Here is a 15182-nt window from a genome sequence, read left to right on the forward strand (position 1 = left end):
GCCCTTCCCCTGCTCGCACTCTCTCAAATATGAAAATTAAAAAAAAAAATTTAAAAAGAAAGGAAGGGCTAATATTTCCAAAAACTAAACCCCAAACATTGAGACGCAACATGTGGACCTCACCTAGAATTCTCAGAGCTGGCACCAAAGGTAGTAACAATGGCCCTGCTGGGCAGAACATCACTCTCTCCAGGGAGGGAGGCTCTGCTTGGATGCGTGAGGCAGATGGCTACTCACACCTAAGACCAGTAGGTGATTTTCTTTTCCGTATTGCTCTTCATAAAAGCCAGGAAAGAAGGGCCACCTACGCTGTGTTTTAAAACCAGTTCTGCCATCCTTACTCAGGCAATTCCATAGAGATAGCTCCCAATGTCTTTAGAGGGGCAAGAGTTAAAATGTCATTTTCATACTCAGGAAATAGAGAAGAATAAAGCACATCAGGTTTCTTCACCTCCTAAGTGGTGCTCAGGAGTTTAGGAAAAATTTTTGTTTCAAGTAGAGCAAATTGATGAGCAATGTTTAAGAGGTATTTTAAAAGGGATTTTCCTGGTTAACTTTGGATTAAGCAGAAACTCCTTCTATTTACTGCTAGAAATACTTTTAATATGTATTTGTCTATTTTTTTTTTTTTTGCATTGATAAAGTACACCAAAAAATTTTGCCCTTGGTAACTGAGATTATTTTAGCAGTTTGGATCATCGTTTTCATCCTTAATAGATGAAGGATCTGAAACATACTGTAAATATTTAAATATTTTCTTTTTAAAAAATCCCTAAGAAAACATTGTCCATGATTCACCTCTTTCTCCTAAAATGGAAAAGCAGCAAAAAAAAAAATTTTTTTTTTTTTTTACACTTACTCTTTTTTGAGAGACAGAGACATAGCATGAGCAGAGGAAGGGCAGAGAGAGAGGTAGACAGAATATGAAGCAGGCTCTGAGCTGTCAGCACAGAGCCTGATACGGGGCTCAAACCCACAAATCATGAGATCATGACCAAGCCCAAGATGGATACTTAACCGAGTGAGCAGGCACCCCTAAATAAAACCCTATTTAAACCAAGAATCGCATAAATAAGCAACGGTGCTTCTTGGTTTAAGCACGTAAATTAATTGACTATAAAACACATGCCTCCTATTTATCATCTGTGCACTGGAGCTGCGAGTCAAACAAACAAACAATGCAACTTCAACATGGCATCAGATTGTAACAGTAACAATTCGATCAAACGACCCCCCCCCCCACCTTTTTAAGGGGAGAGTTTAAGCGGGAAGAAGAATGGGTGGTGGCAGGATCAGGGGAGAGGAAGACTACATCTCCCTCGGCCCACTCCATTCTTCCCCTTTGCGTGCTGATCAGCAGTGTGGCTTCGCTAATGACTCCAGGCTTGAAGCCCTTCTCAGCCTAACAGCTTGTCTCAAACAAGTGTCCCCCAACCTGTGAAGACATTAAATCTAGCAACCTTGTAGATATGGTCTTAACAGACACGAAGAGAAACAGAAGCAATGTAACACGACACTTTGTCAAACCTGCAAACCTTACTGCTCCACTATGCTATGTGGACTCATCGACATCTAGACTCCTAACTCAGACCTTTGTGAATGACAGGGTTTTTCGATGAGTTTAGATAGGTAAACAGCACCAAGTGCACTCACTCGTGAAGCCATACCTATGCACTGCAAACTGTCATTACCATAACTGAATCATAGAATTACAGAAAATTAAGTTTTTTAAGTATTTAAGTAGTATTTTCCCCAGAGTCAGATTATCTACTTAACTTTTTGGTTTACGGACTCATGTAACTAATTTCAAATTGAACTATTTTAAACACTATAAACCCTTCTGCAAATGGATGACAATTAAATGTAGAGAGAGAATTAAGTTCGTGTACAAGTAATTATTGATAAATTTGAAGGGTTTATTTTGTGGGAAAGACCAATTTTTGTCTTTTTTAGAAGTATAGATTTTTGGTATGTTTTTAACAGCTTAATCTTCATATTTTTCTTTCTCTTCATGCATTTAATAAATAATTGACACTGGATAAAGCCGATAAGAAATAGTCATGGTGGCCGAGAGACATTTTTCTAGGGCTGATACGCAGGAGATTAGTTCTAGTGTTAAATAAGGTAGACTGTAAAACAGGAAGAAAGACATGATAAAGGAGAAAGAACAAAATACTTAGAGTCCAGAAATGTGGGCATCAGGCCTAGTTCTGTCACTGATTCATTGTGACACTGAGTTCCTCATTTCTTCAGAACAAATACTGCTGGAGAGTTTATTCTTCTGCTAAAGTTTACTGTTAAAAACACCAACAAAACCAAAAAACTCTTAAGACGCTTGAATATAGTTTATTGGCTGGGTTGAATAGCAGTTTTAATAGCAAAAATGTGTTTACATTATAATAGCTTATGACCCATCTTTTTCAGTACAAAATAAACTTAGTCTTGGCATTCTAAATTCCTCACCTCCGTGACACACACAGATCTCTGCAAGAATCAGCCAGACAACAGTACCTGGGACTTTTTATTGTGTAAGTACACTAGTTGAGTGCAGCCTCCTTAACCACCTTGGATGGGATCTGTTAAATCATGAAACAGTATTATATAGAGACATAATTTTGAAAATGAAATGAATCTCACTTCTGTCCTCTAAAAATACCTTTGCTCTTAAGTTACAGTAAACTTACAACTTTATTACAAATTATACAGACCACTAAGTTTTCATTTCCACACCTTAACAATCCCATCTCTAGAAGCAGTTACAATGAAGCCCTGTGTTGTCTGGAACGTGGCGATGTCTGTGATGATATCGTGGTGTCCCACAGGCAGAGACTCTGGGCCCCTCCGGGGGGTGTCATCGCTTGGTCCCGCCTTCTGCTTATTCTGAATCTCCTGTTTCATGGTTAAAAGTCAAGGAGAAAGCCACAAGTTAACAGCCTGTACCACACCGTACCTCTTGTGAATACTGTTGCTTCTGAGACAGGTGGTTGTTGTCTTTAAAGCTAAAACTTCCTGTGAGGTAGTCATCTTTTCACAAATACATGGAGTAAAAAGTCCAAAATGACCTCCCACTTCCTGTGAGTAGTAGCCACTTACAAAGAGGTAAATGAATAATGTGTGCATATTACCTTTTGCCACCATCAAAAGCAAAATGGGAAAGTAAGTAATAGAGGGGTATAAATGACCAGTGGATGTAAATACATTATCTGTCAGAGAGGAAGCTTCTGAGCACATTCTAGGACCCAGGCCCTTTCAGGTATGTCATTTCGTTTGAAGTTTTTGCCCAACTCAAGAACACAAGATTTGGAGTTCCAACAGCCAAGTCTGAATCCCCAGCTTTGCCGCCTGCTACCTGGATCATCTCAGACAAGTTACTTTGTGGTGCTGATCTTTTCTAATAAAGGTACTTCCTTGTAAACTGTTGTAAGGACTGAGCAAGCGTATGAAGTGCTTGCTTCGAGCTAGCTCCTTGTGTGTGTGCCTTTTATATGTTTATTATACCTTAATAAAAGTGAATTTAAAAAACAGAGAAAACCAAAAGAAAACAAATGTTTTTCTTAAATACTGCCACTCTTGGCCAAAGTCATTTTTGTGCCTACGGACATTGAAAGAAAACAAGACTGTTTGTACCTGGACGACTTCAGTGCCTTCGATTATTTTCCTATAGTAGGACACAGACGAAGAACTAGTACTTCCGGCCACAATGTAGGACCTCTCTGGGTAAGCCAAGTCCCAAAACCTAGGGAAGAGGAAACAAGTGTTGACAATCTCAGGACAAGTGGAGGAGCTAATGGTCGTTAGCTTACATTTACCAATGCATAACTTATTTTCTTTTGCATTAGGAAAGGAGATTTTCCTAGAATAGACTAAAATTGGGTATAAATAAAGCATTAACAGCTATCCGTACAAGGGGTGGAGAATTTTATGCACTACAACATTTTAAGTACCTAGAATAATAGCCTAGTGTTAACCTCACTATCCAAACACATTTTATATCCTTCTCAAGTGTTACAGAGAAAGTTTCCTTTATCAGATACTGTACCTTATTTTCATGTCTGAGCCTGCTGTGAGGAGGATGGGGTTTCCATCTGCTGGACTACAGTAGATGCCATGGACACTGTGAGGAACAGGCTTAAAAGAAAAGACACAGGAATCAAATTAAAATACGAGTGTATTCCAGAAATGGTGTCATTTCTAGAAACCAGTCAAGTGGCTTTCTAGGCACCTGGTTAACTGAAGAAGTGAGAGACCATTTATGTGTATCTTCTATAAACGAATTTGCTTTAAACCATTCTGAATAAAGAGGTAAAACCTGTTCAACCCCTGAAAACTTTCTATTTGGGAGAAAGACCCCAACTAAAGGAGAAATTAACCTTCCCTACTTTTTTCCCAGTGAAGCACCGTGGTGGCAGCATGGCAATTAAAGGTGTATATAAGAGGGTCATGGTCCAGTTAACCCAGGATTTTACGGGACTTCCAATGACCCATCACAAACCTCCTGGAACTAGAAACCCAAACACCCAGACGTGAGTCAGCCTGAGGAACTGGAACGCATCTATGCTGCAATAACCACCTGATACTGATACTAATTTCAAACACCACCCAAAAGCCACCCAAGAGATACCAACCAGGTTTGGTAAAGTGCCTGAAAGTGCTTGGGATGTAGGAAATCCAAAGGCCTTTCTAACAAAAACCAGAGACAAACCTGTGACTCAGACAGTGGTGGTGCATTGCAGGCCCAAAGCATGAATCTTCTGTCGCCGGTCTCCATGTCCCACATGGACACCTCATTGTTGCCCTGCACAGCTAAGGGAAGCACAGGCCAGAACCGTTACTCAGAGCACAGGCCCACTTGCAGGGCTTTCACAGCAGCGGGATAATCCAAGTCAGCCCGTACCTATTTCCAATTTTTCTCACCCTGCAATATATGCTCACTACTACTTGTAAATAACACTGTGACCCTGTCACCAGACTGGAATGAAAAAATGTCTTTTAATGAACTACTAGTAAATATTTACCGGCATACAACACAGTGAAGAGAACTGGGGGGTAGAAAGGTGAATCCTAAAGATTCTACCCTCAAGAAACCTACAGTATAGAAGTAGAGAAAAAAGTAATGTAAAGCAGAAGACAGTGAGAACAAAAAGAACTGCAACATTCCACCTGAACTCAAGGACAGGAAAAACTCCCATCCAGTGGGTAACAAACAACTTCACTCATGGAGAGATTTTCCCTGCGACTGAAAGAAAAGTAAAGCTGGGCAGATACAGGTGAGTCACTGCAGGCAGAAAGAATGTTTTATGTTTTTGCACATTCTAACTTCGGGGTGTCTGGGAAAACGAGTAATCCGTGTGAATGAAGCACATCTGTGTCAGAGAGGAGTGGGAGATGCAGGCAGGGGAAGAGTACAGAAAAAGGCAATAGCAGGCCTGAGAAAGACTTTATTTTGAGCAGGGGGAGTGATAATACCCCAGGCTTCATTCCTTCATTAATATTTATTGAACCAAAAATATTTACTGTGAGCGAGTCACTGCCCTAGATGCTGAGGAAAATGAGGCAAACAATGCAAAAAAGTTACCTGTTTCATGGAACTTATAAACCAAGGAAAGTGCAAGTCCCTGAATCAGGAATGTGCTTAGTTCCAGGAGGAAGCCCGAAAGCCCTTGTGGCCGGGGCAGACCGAGCAGGGGGGAGGAGGAGGAAAAGGCCCACAGGGCTGGCACATTCCACTCCCTGCTGCAGGGCTGACCCAGGGGTGCCACAGCAACAGGCTCCTGTGCCCTTAGGCTTCTACACGGGTTTGGCTGGTGGTAAAATAAGTAACAGCCCCTCAAGTAAGTAGGTCCTAATCCGGAGACTGAATGTTACATTAAATGGTAAAGTGATGTTGCCGATATGATTAAGGCTCTTGAGATGGGGGGATTTGAGCCCTTCCATTCCCAGTGTCAGAAGGAGGAGGCAGACTTGACAGCAGAAGACAACAGCACAATGAAGCACGATGCTACAAGCAGTGGCTTTGAAGATGGAAGAAGGGGCCACAAGCCAAGGCAAGCAGCTCCAGAAGCAGGAAAACCAAAGGAATGGATTCTCTCCCGGATCCTGCAGAGGTGATATGGCCTGGCTGCCAACTTGAATTCGGCTCAGCAAAACTTATTTCAAACTTCTGGCCTCTAGAACGGTTACAGAATAAGCGTGTAGTGTTCTAAGCTACCTACTTTAGGTAATTTATTACACATGAGGATAAAACGGTCATAGGAAATGAATACAGGCCTATGGAAGCCCCAGCAGGAGACCAAAGGGATAGATGCCTGTCCCAGCTCAGGTTGGTTGTGTGGCTCATATCAAAATCACCGCTCCTCTCAAGGTGCCCTTCTCTATTCATTTTTCCAAACTCCAGTAACCATGCCCTCCCCTCCTGCTGGTACTAGCCCTATTTCATTGTGCTTTTATGATGCCCCTACACCCACATTCTCATCAGCAGTTCCTGGCGAGATAACTCCTCAAAATATCCTATGATGCGTAGGCCATCTGATTCCTACTGGAACCCTGGCCAATAAAGAAGGTCAGGGAGGTGGCAGGGCCAGATCCCCACGAGGAGTCTGGCTGTAACCTGGAATGGGAAGGCACTGAGCAGCAGGAAGAACGGTCTTAAGAAGGAAGGATTAAAGCAGGGAGTTACAAGGATACTGCATTAATAGGGACAAGAGATTATGGTGGCTGGCAGAAGAGAGACTCTGATGGAAACAGTAACAAGTGGTCAGATTCTGAATATTTTAAGTAGCTATAAAAATGTGAATAAATGTGGTATTTAAAGCATGGAACTAGATCAGTGTAGAAAGAGAAGGGTTAAGGACCAAAGACTGAGCCCTAAGGCAGATGAGGTTGGCCATGATTTAAAAGTCCGAAGATGAGGAGGATCAGCAAATCAATAAACAGGAGAATCAAGAAAGTGATGTCCCTGAAGTCAGGTAAGGGAAGTATTTCAGAAAGAGAAAACTATCAACTGACCAAATGATGAGTCAGGTAAGAAGCGAGCAGACTAATGGCCATGGAATTTGGCAACATGGAGACTTTGATGGCAACAGTGTGTGAGCTGGACTACGTGTACGAGAAGGGTCCGGGGGGGAGCCCGCGTGCAAGACGACCAGTGAGAAGACATTAAGAATAACAAGCTACTGTTTATCAAGCACTGCATGTGTGCCAGACTGTGTGCTTCACATGTTTTATCTCCAATTCCTACAATGCTACTAGGAAAGTATTTTTAACCACATTTTACAGATGAAGAAAGTGAGTTTCAAAGACTTGCCCAGCAGTCATGCAAGAAAATTTGAATGCCTGGTAAGGGGAGGGATGGGAAGGGAAGTGGGCAAGAAACACATTAACAAGATTTGGCAACTGACAAGGATGAGTCAAGGTTTCTAAGCTGGATTTCTAGGAAGGAGGTGGCAACTTTAACAAAAATATAGGAGAAAGAAAACAAACGGAAAGGGAAACAGTGGCAGACAGCAATGGAAGGTGACGGTGGCGATTAATGAAGTCGTTTTTAAAGATAAGAAATGACAGTGAGATAGCAGGGGTGGGAACTTCCGTAATCAGAACAAAACAAAATCAAGCATTTGGTTCATACATAATAAAACTCTGAGAACATGAGTCGTGACAGCAGGGGATTACGTACTTTCTTTAAAACCCCCAACACCTGAAAGCCAGCCCTCCATTTTACCTGCAATCACCCAGGACTGATACAGAGGGTGCATTGAGAGGCGTCTGATTCGAGCCCTGAAGGGATGACAGTGACTGGAAATTGGCAACTGGAACCTCATGTCCCAACAAGCCATAGTTCCACTGCTTGTACCTTAAAGGAGAAAAAAAGTAAAAAAGATTACCCTCTAATGCTTAAAGGACATCAAGCTGCATTTATACAAATAATAAATAGCATTAGCTTTGTGTGAATGTATTTTATTCATTCTTTGTTCTCATAGGTCAGGCTATCTCCCTGGTGTCAAACAGTACTTCTAGTTGTCAAATATAGATACGAAGTGCTCATCACAAAGCTACTGCAGAAGTATTTCATAAACAAACTGAAAATGAATAAGTAATTACACTGGCATTAATTGCCAAAGGCACTCACAGAAAACAAAAGGTCTAGAGAAGATATAAACTGGATTTGATAGGTCAAAATTTGCAGAATGCCTTAAATCACCAAAGATGTTTTACTGGCATTCAATGGTCACTTTGCCAACCCGAGTGGCTGCGGCTCTGTAGCTATTATCAGACTTCAATCATTCCCTGTGCCCTTCTCTCCAAAACATTCTGGGATCAGGTATGGGTATCCAGTCACAGAAGAAACTAGGGTGGCCAATACCTGCACGTCTGCCCATGACAAACGCCACAGAGAAGCCCCCCATCCCGAAAGAATAGTGCCAACCCGGAATTACTGACACGGAAGAGCTGGTCCCGAAAGAGGCAGAGAGCATATTCTTGGACTGATCTCCAATTCTAGCAGAGCTCCTGGGATCAGGAAAAGACACAGGCCAACAGGGTCCCTCTGTCACCCTGCCCCACTCCAGGACAATGCTCAAACAGCCCACAGGTTGTGCTGGCTGCCCTCAAAGCTGATCAGGGTCCCTGAGAGCCATCGCTGCCATTTACTAATTTGCTCTGAGTTTCATATCTACTCTTATAGGTCTGGCATCACAGTCTCCTGTCCCTGTGCCATTTATTCACACGGAAGGCAAACATAATGTATTCATATAAACTGTATATAAAAAAGGAAAGGGCAGATACTTAACAATGTCCTAATGTAAGTCAGGGAATCTAGAAACCAAAATTCAAGGACAACAGATTAGAATTCTTCAGAAAGAGTGCCAAGTGGGAAAAACTAAGATGTGGTACATTTTCAAGGGGCAGGTTCAAAGCCCTATGGGGCCAAAATGTGAAACTAAAAAGGAGGAATGCAGCCAGTAAGATCACATGGTACATCTTGACCTCTGAGGAAGGGAGGGCGAAGAGGAATAATGGGGTGAGAAACCGGTGCTTAGCTCTTCTCCAGTACCAGGCCCCGTGATAGGTGCTTTTACCTCATTAAATCCTCAAAGCAGCCCGTGAACAGATTAGCCCCATTTGAAGATAAGGATCCTGAAACTCAGAGAACTGTGCAGCTTGCCTGAGGTTATTGGAATTTAAAACCGAGTCCGACCAAACTCAAATGCTCTCATTCATAAACCAAGCCTGCTGCTTCCCAGGCAGGATAACAGAATGCCACTGTTATCTGATCACTATAATGATTACAAAGAGGCTCAGTTAGGAACAAAGAGAAAAAGGAAATTTTTATGCATAGGGATAATGCTATCACTCTTTCAAATCTGTTTCTTAATGAAAAAAAAATTTCAGGTGATTGTAATATAATGAACATTAAAGAAAGGAGATGGGAAAAAATTACCAGTGAAGGAAAAAATGTTCACAAGAAGGCAATTCCAGACATTAGTGGCATTCACAACCCAGTCAATGACCTCAAAGTCAGCTCACCAATGCAGAGCCAACACTGGTGGATGTCCACAGCAAAGGAGGTGATGAGGCCTGACTTCAGATCGTGCTTCAAAGTCCACGCGTTGTTTGAAGACCGGAGGTCCCAACCAACTAGAGAGCCGTTCACGGTGGCATAGGCCAGAACAGACTGTGCCCCAGAGTTGAAGTGATGCATATCCACGACACAGCCATCATCCTTCTGGTCCAGAATTCTTAAGAAATACACAAAAGGCAAAGACTTTTCCAGTCACTGAAAACATAGCACCAGCCTCCATTTAAGATGAATTTATTCTAAGCATAAAGAACTCTGACCCATCAAGCCAATGATTCCTGAGGCGTTTCAGACTTACAGAAGAGTTGCAAAAATAGTAGAAAGAATTCCTGTATACCCTTCAGCCAGCTTCCCCTTGTGTTAACATGTTACATAACCACAGAACATTTATTAAAACGAAGAAATTAATCTTAGTATGATACTAGTAAAATACAGAACACATTCAGATTTTTATTAGTTTCCATTTGTGTCCTTTTACTGTTCTGGGATCCAAAACAAGATACCACAGGATTTAGTTGTCATGTTTCTTTCAATTTGACCTTCAGTCAGATTCCGATATTTTTGAAGACTATAGGTTATTTTATAGAATGTTCCTCCATTGAGTTTGCCTAGTGTTTTCACAAACAAACTCAGTTTATACCCTACTGGGTAGGAAACCATGAAATAACATCCTTCTCAGTCATATACGAGAAAGTACCTGATATTAATTAGAACGTATTAGTGGTGATGTTAACCTTGATCATTTGTAGTGTCTGCCAGGATTCTCCACTGCAGAATTATTTTCCATTTATAACCACTCAATCTTTAGGAAAAATACTTCTGAGACAGTGTAAAAATCCCATTTCTGCTTAAAATTTTGTCCACAAATTTTAGGATACATTGATAGATCATACCTATGGTGCTCTAATGGTGACTATGTCCCTCATTCCTTCTATACTTACTAGAATTTTTCTATAAAGAAGAACTGTCACTTCTTTCCCCATGATTTATTTACTTATTTACATCAGTATGGACTCACAGATATTTATTTTCTTTTGCAAGCTGTAACCCAATACTACTGCTGTCTGTTTTGTTGCTCAAGTTGCTCTAACTTTCTCTCAGGTTGGTTCCAGTGCCCTTTCAATGTGCTTTTTTGAACCAATTCCTAACTTTCTGGCAGCACAAGATACTTCAGATTCATCCTGTGTTTTCACTGTGCCAGCCCTGGAATCAACCAGTTCTCCAAGGAGCCCTGGTTCCTTTTATGGAAAAACAGTATTTAAAAATCAAGGTCTGTGTGCTAAGTGCTCACTGCTGGGGGGAGGGGAGAGTCCCCTGCTCCAGTCCCTCTCAATGGCCAGAACTCTGAAATATGTAAACTATACCTCATACCTGCACACATGTATGTACTTCTGTATCTTTATATATGTATGTGGACATATGTATACACACACACACACACATACACACACATGCATATAAATATATCATGATTCCATACTGAATCCATATTGATATCTACGACCAGAGTTCATTCTAGCCATCTTCCTTTTCTTATTTATAACCTTACTACACAACTAGTTTTAGAACTGATAAACCACACTGCTGTGAGAACCAACTAGAACACAGTGTCTGAGTTCCGTTCTGTCATTAGCCTTGCAGTATCCAATTAAACCACTATTTTCTAAAGATATTAGAATCTTAAGATTTCTAAAGAAACCGCTGTTTTCTACGGTATTCTAAAGGTTGGCTCCTTTATTGCCCACAGTCTTCATTGTGACTATAGGATTCATCTGTATAGAATTAGACTGATTTATCACAGAGAGCATTCTACCTTTCCTCCTATATCCGAGTTCATTTTTTCTTATAACTTACATACAGTAAAATTCACTCTTTGTGGTATAGAGTTCTGTGCCTTACGACAAATGCATAGCCATGTGTCCTCTACCATAGAACCACAGAGAACAAGTCCACACGCCAAAAATTATCTTGTGCAGCCCCTCTGCAGTCAGCTCCTACCCCCATCCCCACCTGTGACTGACTACTACTCATCTCATTTCTTCACTATAATTTTATGTTTTCCAGAATATCACACAAAGTTGGAAATATACAATAAATAGCCTTTTGGGTCTGACTTCTTTCATCAGCAAAAAGGATTAGGATGCACTGATTGTTGCATGAATCAAAAGTTTATTCCTTTCATTACTGATAATAAAATATCATATTCCTTTTTATTTCTTTTATGTACTATCCCATTATACGGGTATATCTATTGTTCAAGCTGAGGCATTTTTAAACTAAAAAGAATATTATAAACATACTGGCCAGCCTCCTTGATCAGTACAAATCAGGCTTTTGCAGCATATACTATTTTAGTTTTAACGCTTGGATTGGGAGTCAGCAAACTATTTCTGTAATGAGCCAAACAGTAAATATTTTAGGCTTTGCAAATCACGTATCTCTATTGCGTATTCATTTTTTTTTTTTTTTTTACAATCTTTTGAAAATGCACACATTATTCTTAGCTATGGGCCATACTGCAGGCTATAGTCCACTAACCTCTGTGTCTTAGATAAACAACTTTACAAACATTCTAATACTGACTATGCTTCCCCTAGAAGGATGATGAAAAGTCCAAATGCCAAATAAAATGTGAAAGGTGCTATAAATTCTAATTATTAGAAGCCTTGACAACAGTAGATCTGACTGAATGAAGCAAACCGAAGGGAAAAAAAGATTCATGGCAAGGTTTCTTTGGAGCAACCGCTGCCAGGCAGGCTGAAATCTACTAACCATTCTGGCACAATCTCCCAATCTGCGTCATCAGTGTTTGCTTAGGGTTAAGACCATAACAATCACAGTGAACAGTGCTGTGAGCTGAGTGGCACCTGTGGAAGGAATGCGCGTTTCTCTGTGTATCCTGCCAGCACAGTCATTACACAACGCAATCTGCCAGCAGCTCGTTGTTAACGTACACGGATCTCAATAGGTATACTGCTGGACAGTCATCTCTGCCGAGACAATTTTAAGGAAAACTGGCAGGGAGTTGTTTTTTAGTTAAAGACAATATACATATCCTAGACAAAAGCTGCCCACATCTGTTCAATGAATGTGTTAAAAATAACACACATTTTTAACGGCAAAAGCAAAACGCAATTCTAAACAAATAATAAAACAATAAAGTCCTAGATAATGCAACATACATCCTTTTCTTCCTCTGCTACTCAACGGCTACCCCTTATAATCTACTAAACCATAGGAATCTGCTCATCCTGCGTTCTTGCTGTGAGATCCACCCCGTGTCTGCCGTGCCCTTCTCAACCACACTCCTCTGGCTGGCTAGCTAACATCCGTCTCCCCTCCACCAGGCCCATTCCCTTCCCCCTGCAAGCTGGCTCCCACTGTCCCTGTAACACTGGCACATTATCACACTGCAACTGAAATCATCTGTTAACTGGTCTGTTTCTTCCGTTAGACTGCAGTGTCTTAGAAAGCATAACATGTCTTATTTGTATTTGTAATCCTTGGTGGGTAGCACAAAATTGTCAGCTGAAAATTTGTTCTGCTTTATCTTTAAATATCTTACTTGTATGTGTTTAATCTGTGAGCAACTACAATTTGTAAGAAGTGAGGAAATTCTTAAGTAAAACCAGCCAGTATTTTGTTTTCAAATGATAAGCAAATCATCTGACTAAAAGCAGCACTCCATTTCCCATCAACATCAGACGTTTTAAAAGTAAAAATGCTGACAACGTTCGCATTTTCTTGATGAAGAACATTCTAAAAATCAGCCAGCCAGACTTTTGCTTTTTGTAGCGGAGACAGAAGATGTAACAGATAATTAGGTTATTCAAACAGATCCCAGACTGGGATGAGCTGCAAGTTCAAAGCTGCCCTTCTGACCTTCTGACAGAAAATAAGATACGCAGACATAGTTTTCTGAAATTAACTACATGTGACAGATTTGAGTTCAAAACACAGTTTTATTTACTTCATGTGATAAAAAAAGGAAGTACAATCTAACAGGCCCTCAGTTGACCTACACTACACTGGCAAGGTAGGGTTAAATGACGCTAGTGCACTAACTGCAGTTTAATAAAACACAAGAGAGAGATACCTGCTTTGGAGAGGCTGAATCTTAGGAGACTTTGGCAGCTTAGAGGCTTCAACTGCAAGAAGCTGGACAGCACCGTTGTCAGACGCAATGGCTAAGTAGTGGGACCCCTGGCAGAATGTAAGTGTTTTGACACGTCCTCCAATCCGGCTATAGGTAAGAATAGATCTGCACAAAAGAAAACAGATTAAGTTTCTGCAAGGGCCACAAGAGCATTACTAATGCTGGTATTAAATAAATATCCACATGGCTATTAAACAACAAAAAGTACTACTTTGATATCTGTTTCACCTCCTTGCTCTCATAACTGAAGAATCCCTCTCAAAGGCACTGACACAAAATCACGTTTTCTTCTCATATTTTCATATGACCATCCTTACACGCCTCCCTCCTATCACATACGGCCCATCCATCCTCCCTCCGACTGGAGCTCCCAGCTCCTCATCCAGGTTCAGATCCAGATGAGCTGTCCTCATCCAGTTCTCCTGCCAGTCTCGCAACACCTTAAACCCTATTCTTGCACCCTTCACAAATTCTGTAATTCCTGGGATGCAGCCTGACACAGCAGGAAACGCAGTGGCTTTGGGTTCAAAGCCCTGAGCTCCACTACTGACTACCACATGACTTGGTCAAGCCACTTCCCCTGCTCTGTGTCTCAGTTTACTCATATAGAAAAAAACTTCTCTACTTATATATTATTTGTATATATATATAATATATATATTATACAATATATATACACAAATAATATATAAATAATAAAACACTCATAAATGCAAAATACTATAATATTCAGTTTCTCCCACACACATGCTGACCTCTCAAGCTGCCTACTCTCCTTCCTCAAATTCATGCCGAACTTCCTGAACACATCATTTACACAGGGTGTTTCCCATTATCACCAATTCCTTCCTTCAATACCTCCTTCGTAAGGCACATACGCATCTTTCTGAGGGGCCGTACTCATAAAAGATCACAAGCCCCTAATTCATCCAATGTATTCCTATCTTTTCTATTTATTTCGTTTTGTAATACAAGCTAATACATATTACTAAAAATTATTAAAATACAGAAAAGAGGCACTTGGGTGGCTCAGTCGGCAAAGTGTCCGACTCTTGGTTTTGGCTCAGGTCATTATCTCACAGGTGAGTGGGATCAAGCCCCAAATTAGGCTCTGCGCTGACAACACAAAGCAGGCTCTGCTTTGGATTCTTTCTCAATCTCTCTGCCCCTTACCCACGTGTTCTCTCTCTCGCTCTCTCTCAAAATAAATATTTTTTTAAAAATACAGAAGATAAAAACATTTATAATTCTACCACTCATAGAGATGCACTATTAACCTTTTGTCACACATCCTTCTAAAGGATTTTCTATACATGTTACAATATATTCTTATTTGCTTCTTAACTATGGAACATATATACTTTTTATTAATCATTACTTTCTACTTCATTTTGTATTCACAACTTTGTTGCAAGAAAATACCATAAAGTATTTTTACGTGAATAATTCAGC

At 40.7% G+C, this 15182-nt stretch overlaps 1 protein-coding gene across 1 annotated transcript in view; it reads right to left on the reverse strand.

Moving 5' to 3' along the window:
* Window positions 1-2326: 2326 nt before the first annotated feature.
* Window positions 2327-15182, reverse strand: part of PIK3R4 (phosphoinositide-3-kinase regulatory subunit 4) — an 84564-nt gene continuing 71708 nt past the window's right edge. Inside the window, exons 13-19 of the mRNA XM_077750880.1 lie at window positions 13671-13835; window positions 9523-9734; window positions 7718-7849; window positions 4703-4803; window positions 4040-4128; window positions 3628-3736; window positions 2327-2889 (exon numbers count right to left, since the gene is read on the reverse strand). Coding sequence (XP_077607006.1) covers window positions 2719-2889; window positions 3628-3736; window positions 4040-4128; window positions 4703-4803; window positions 7718-7849; window positions 9523-9734; window positions 13671-13835 — 979 coding nt within the window. The 3' untranslated portion in view covers window positions 2327-2718. The remainder of the gene's footprint in view (window positions 2890-3627; window positions 3737-4039; window positions 4129-4702; window positions 4804-7717; window positions 7850-9522; window positions 9735-13670; window positions 13836-15182) is intronic.

Source organism: Crocuta crocuta, unplaced genomic scaffold (genome assembly GCF_008692635.1).
Source record: "Crocuta crocuta isolate KB4526 unplaced genomic scaffold, BGI_CrCroc_1.0 scaffold279, whole genome shotgun sequence".
In the NCBI taxonomy this organism is placed as follows: domain Eukaryota; kingdom Metazoa; phylum Chordata; class Mammalia; order Carnivora; family Hyaenidae; genus Crocuta; species Crocuta crocuta.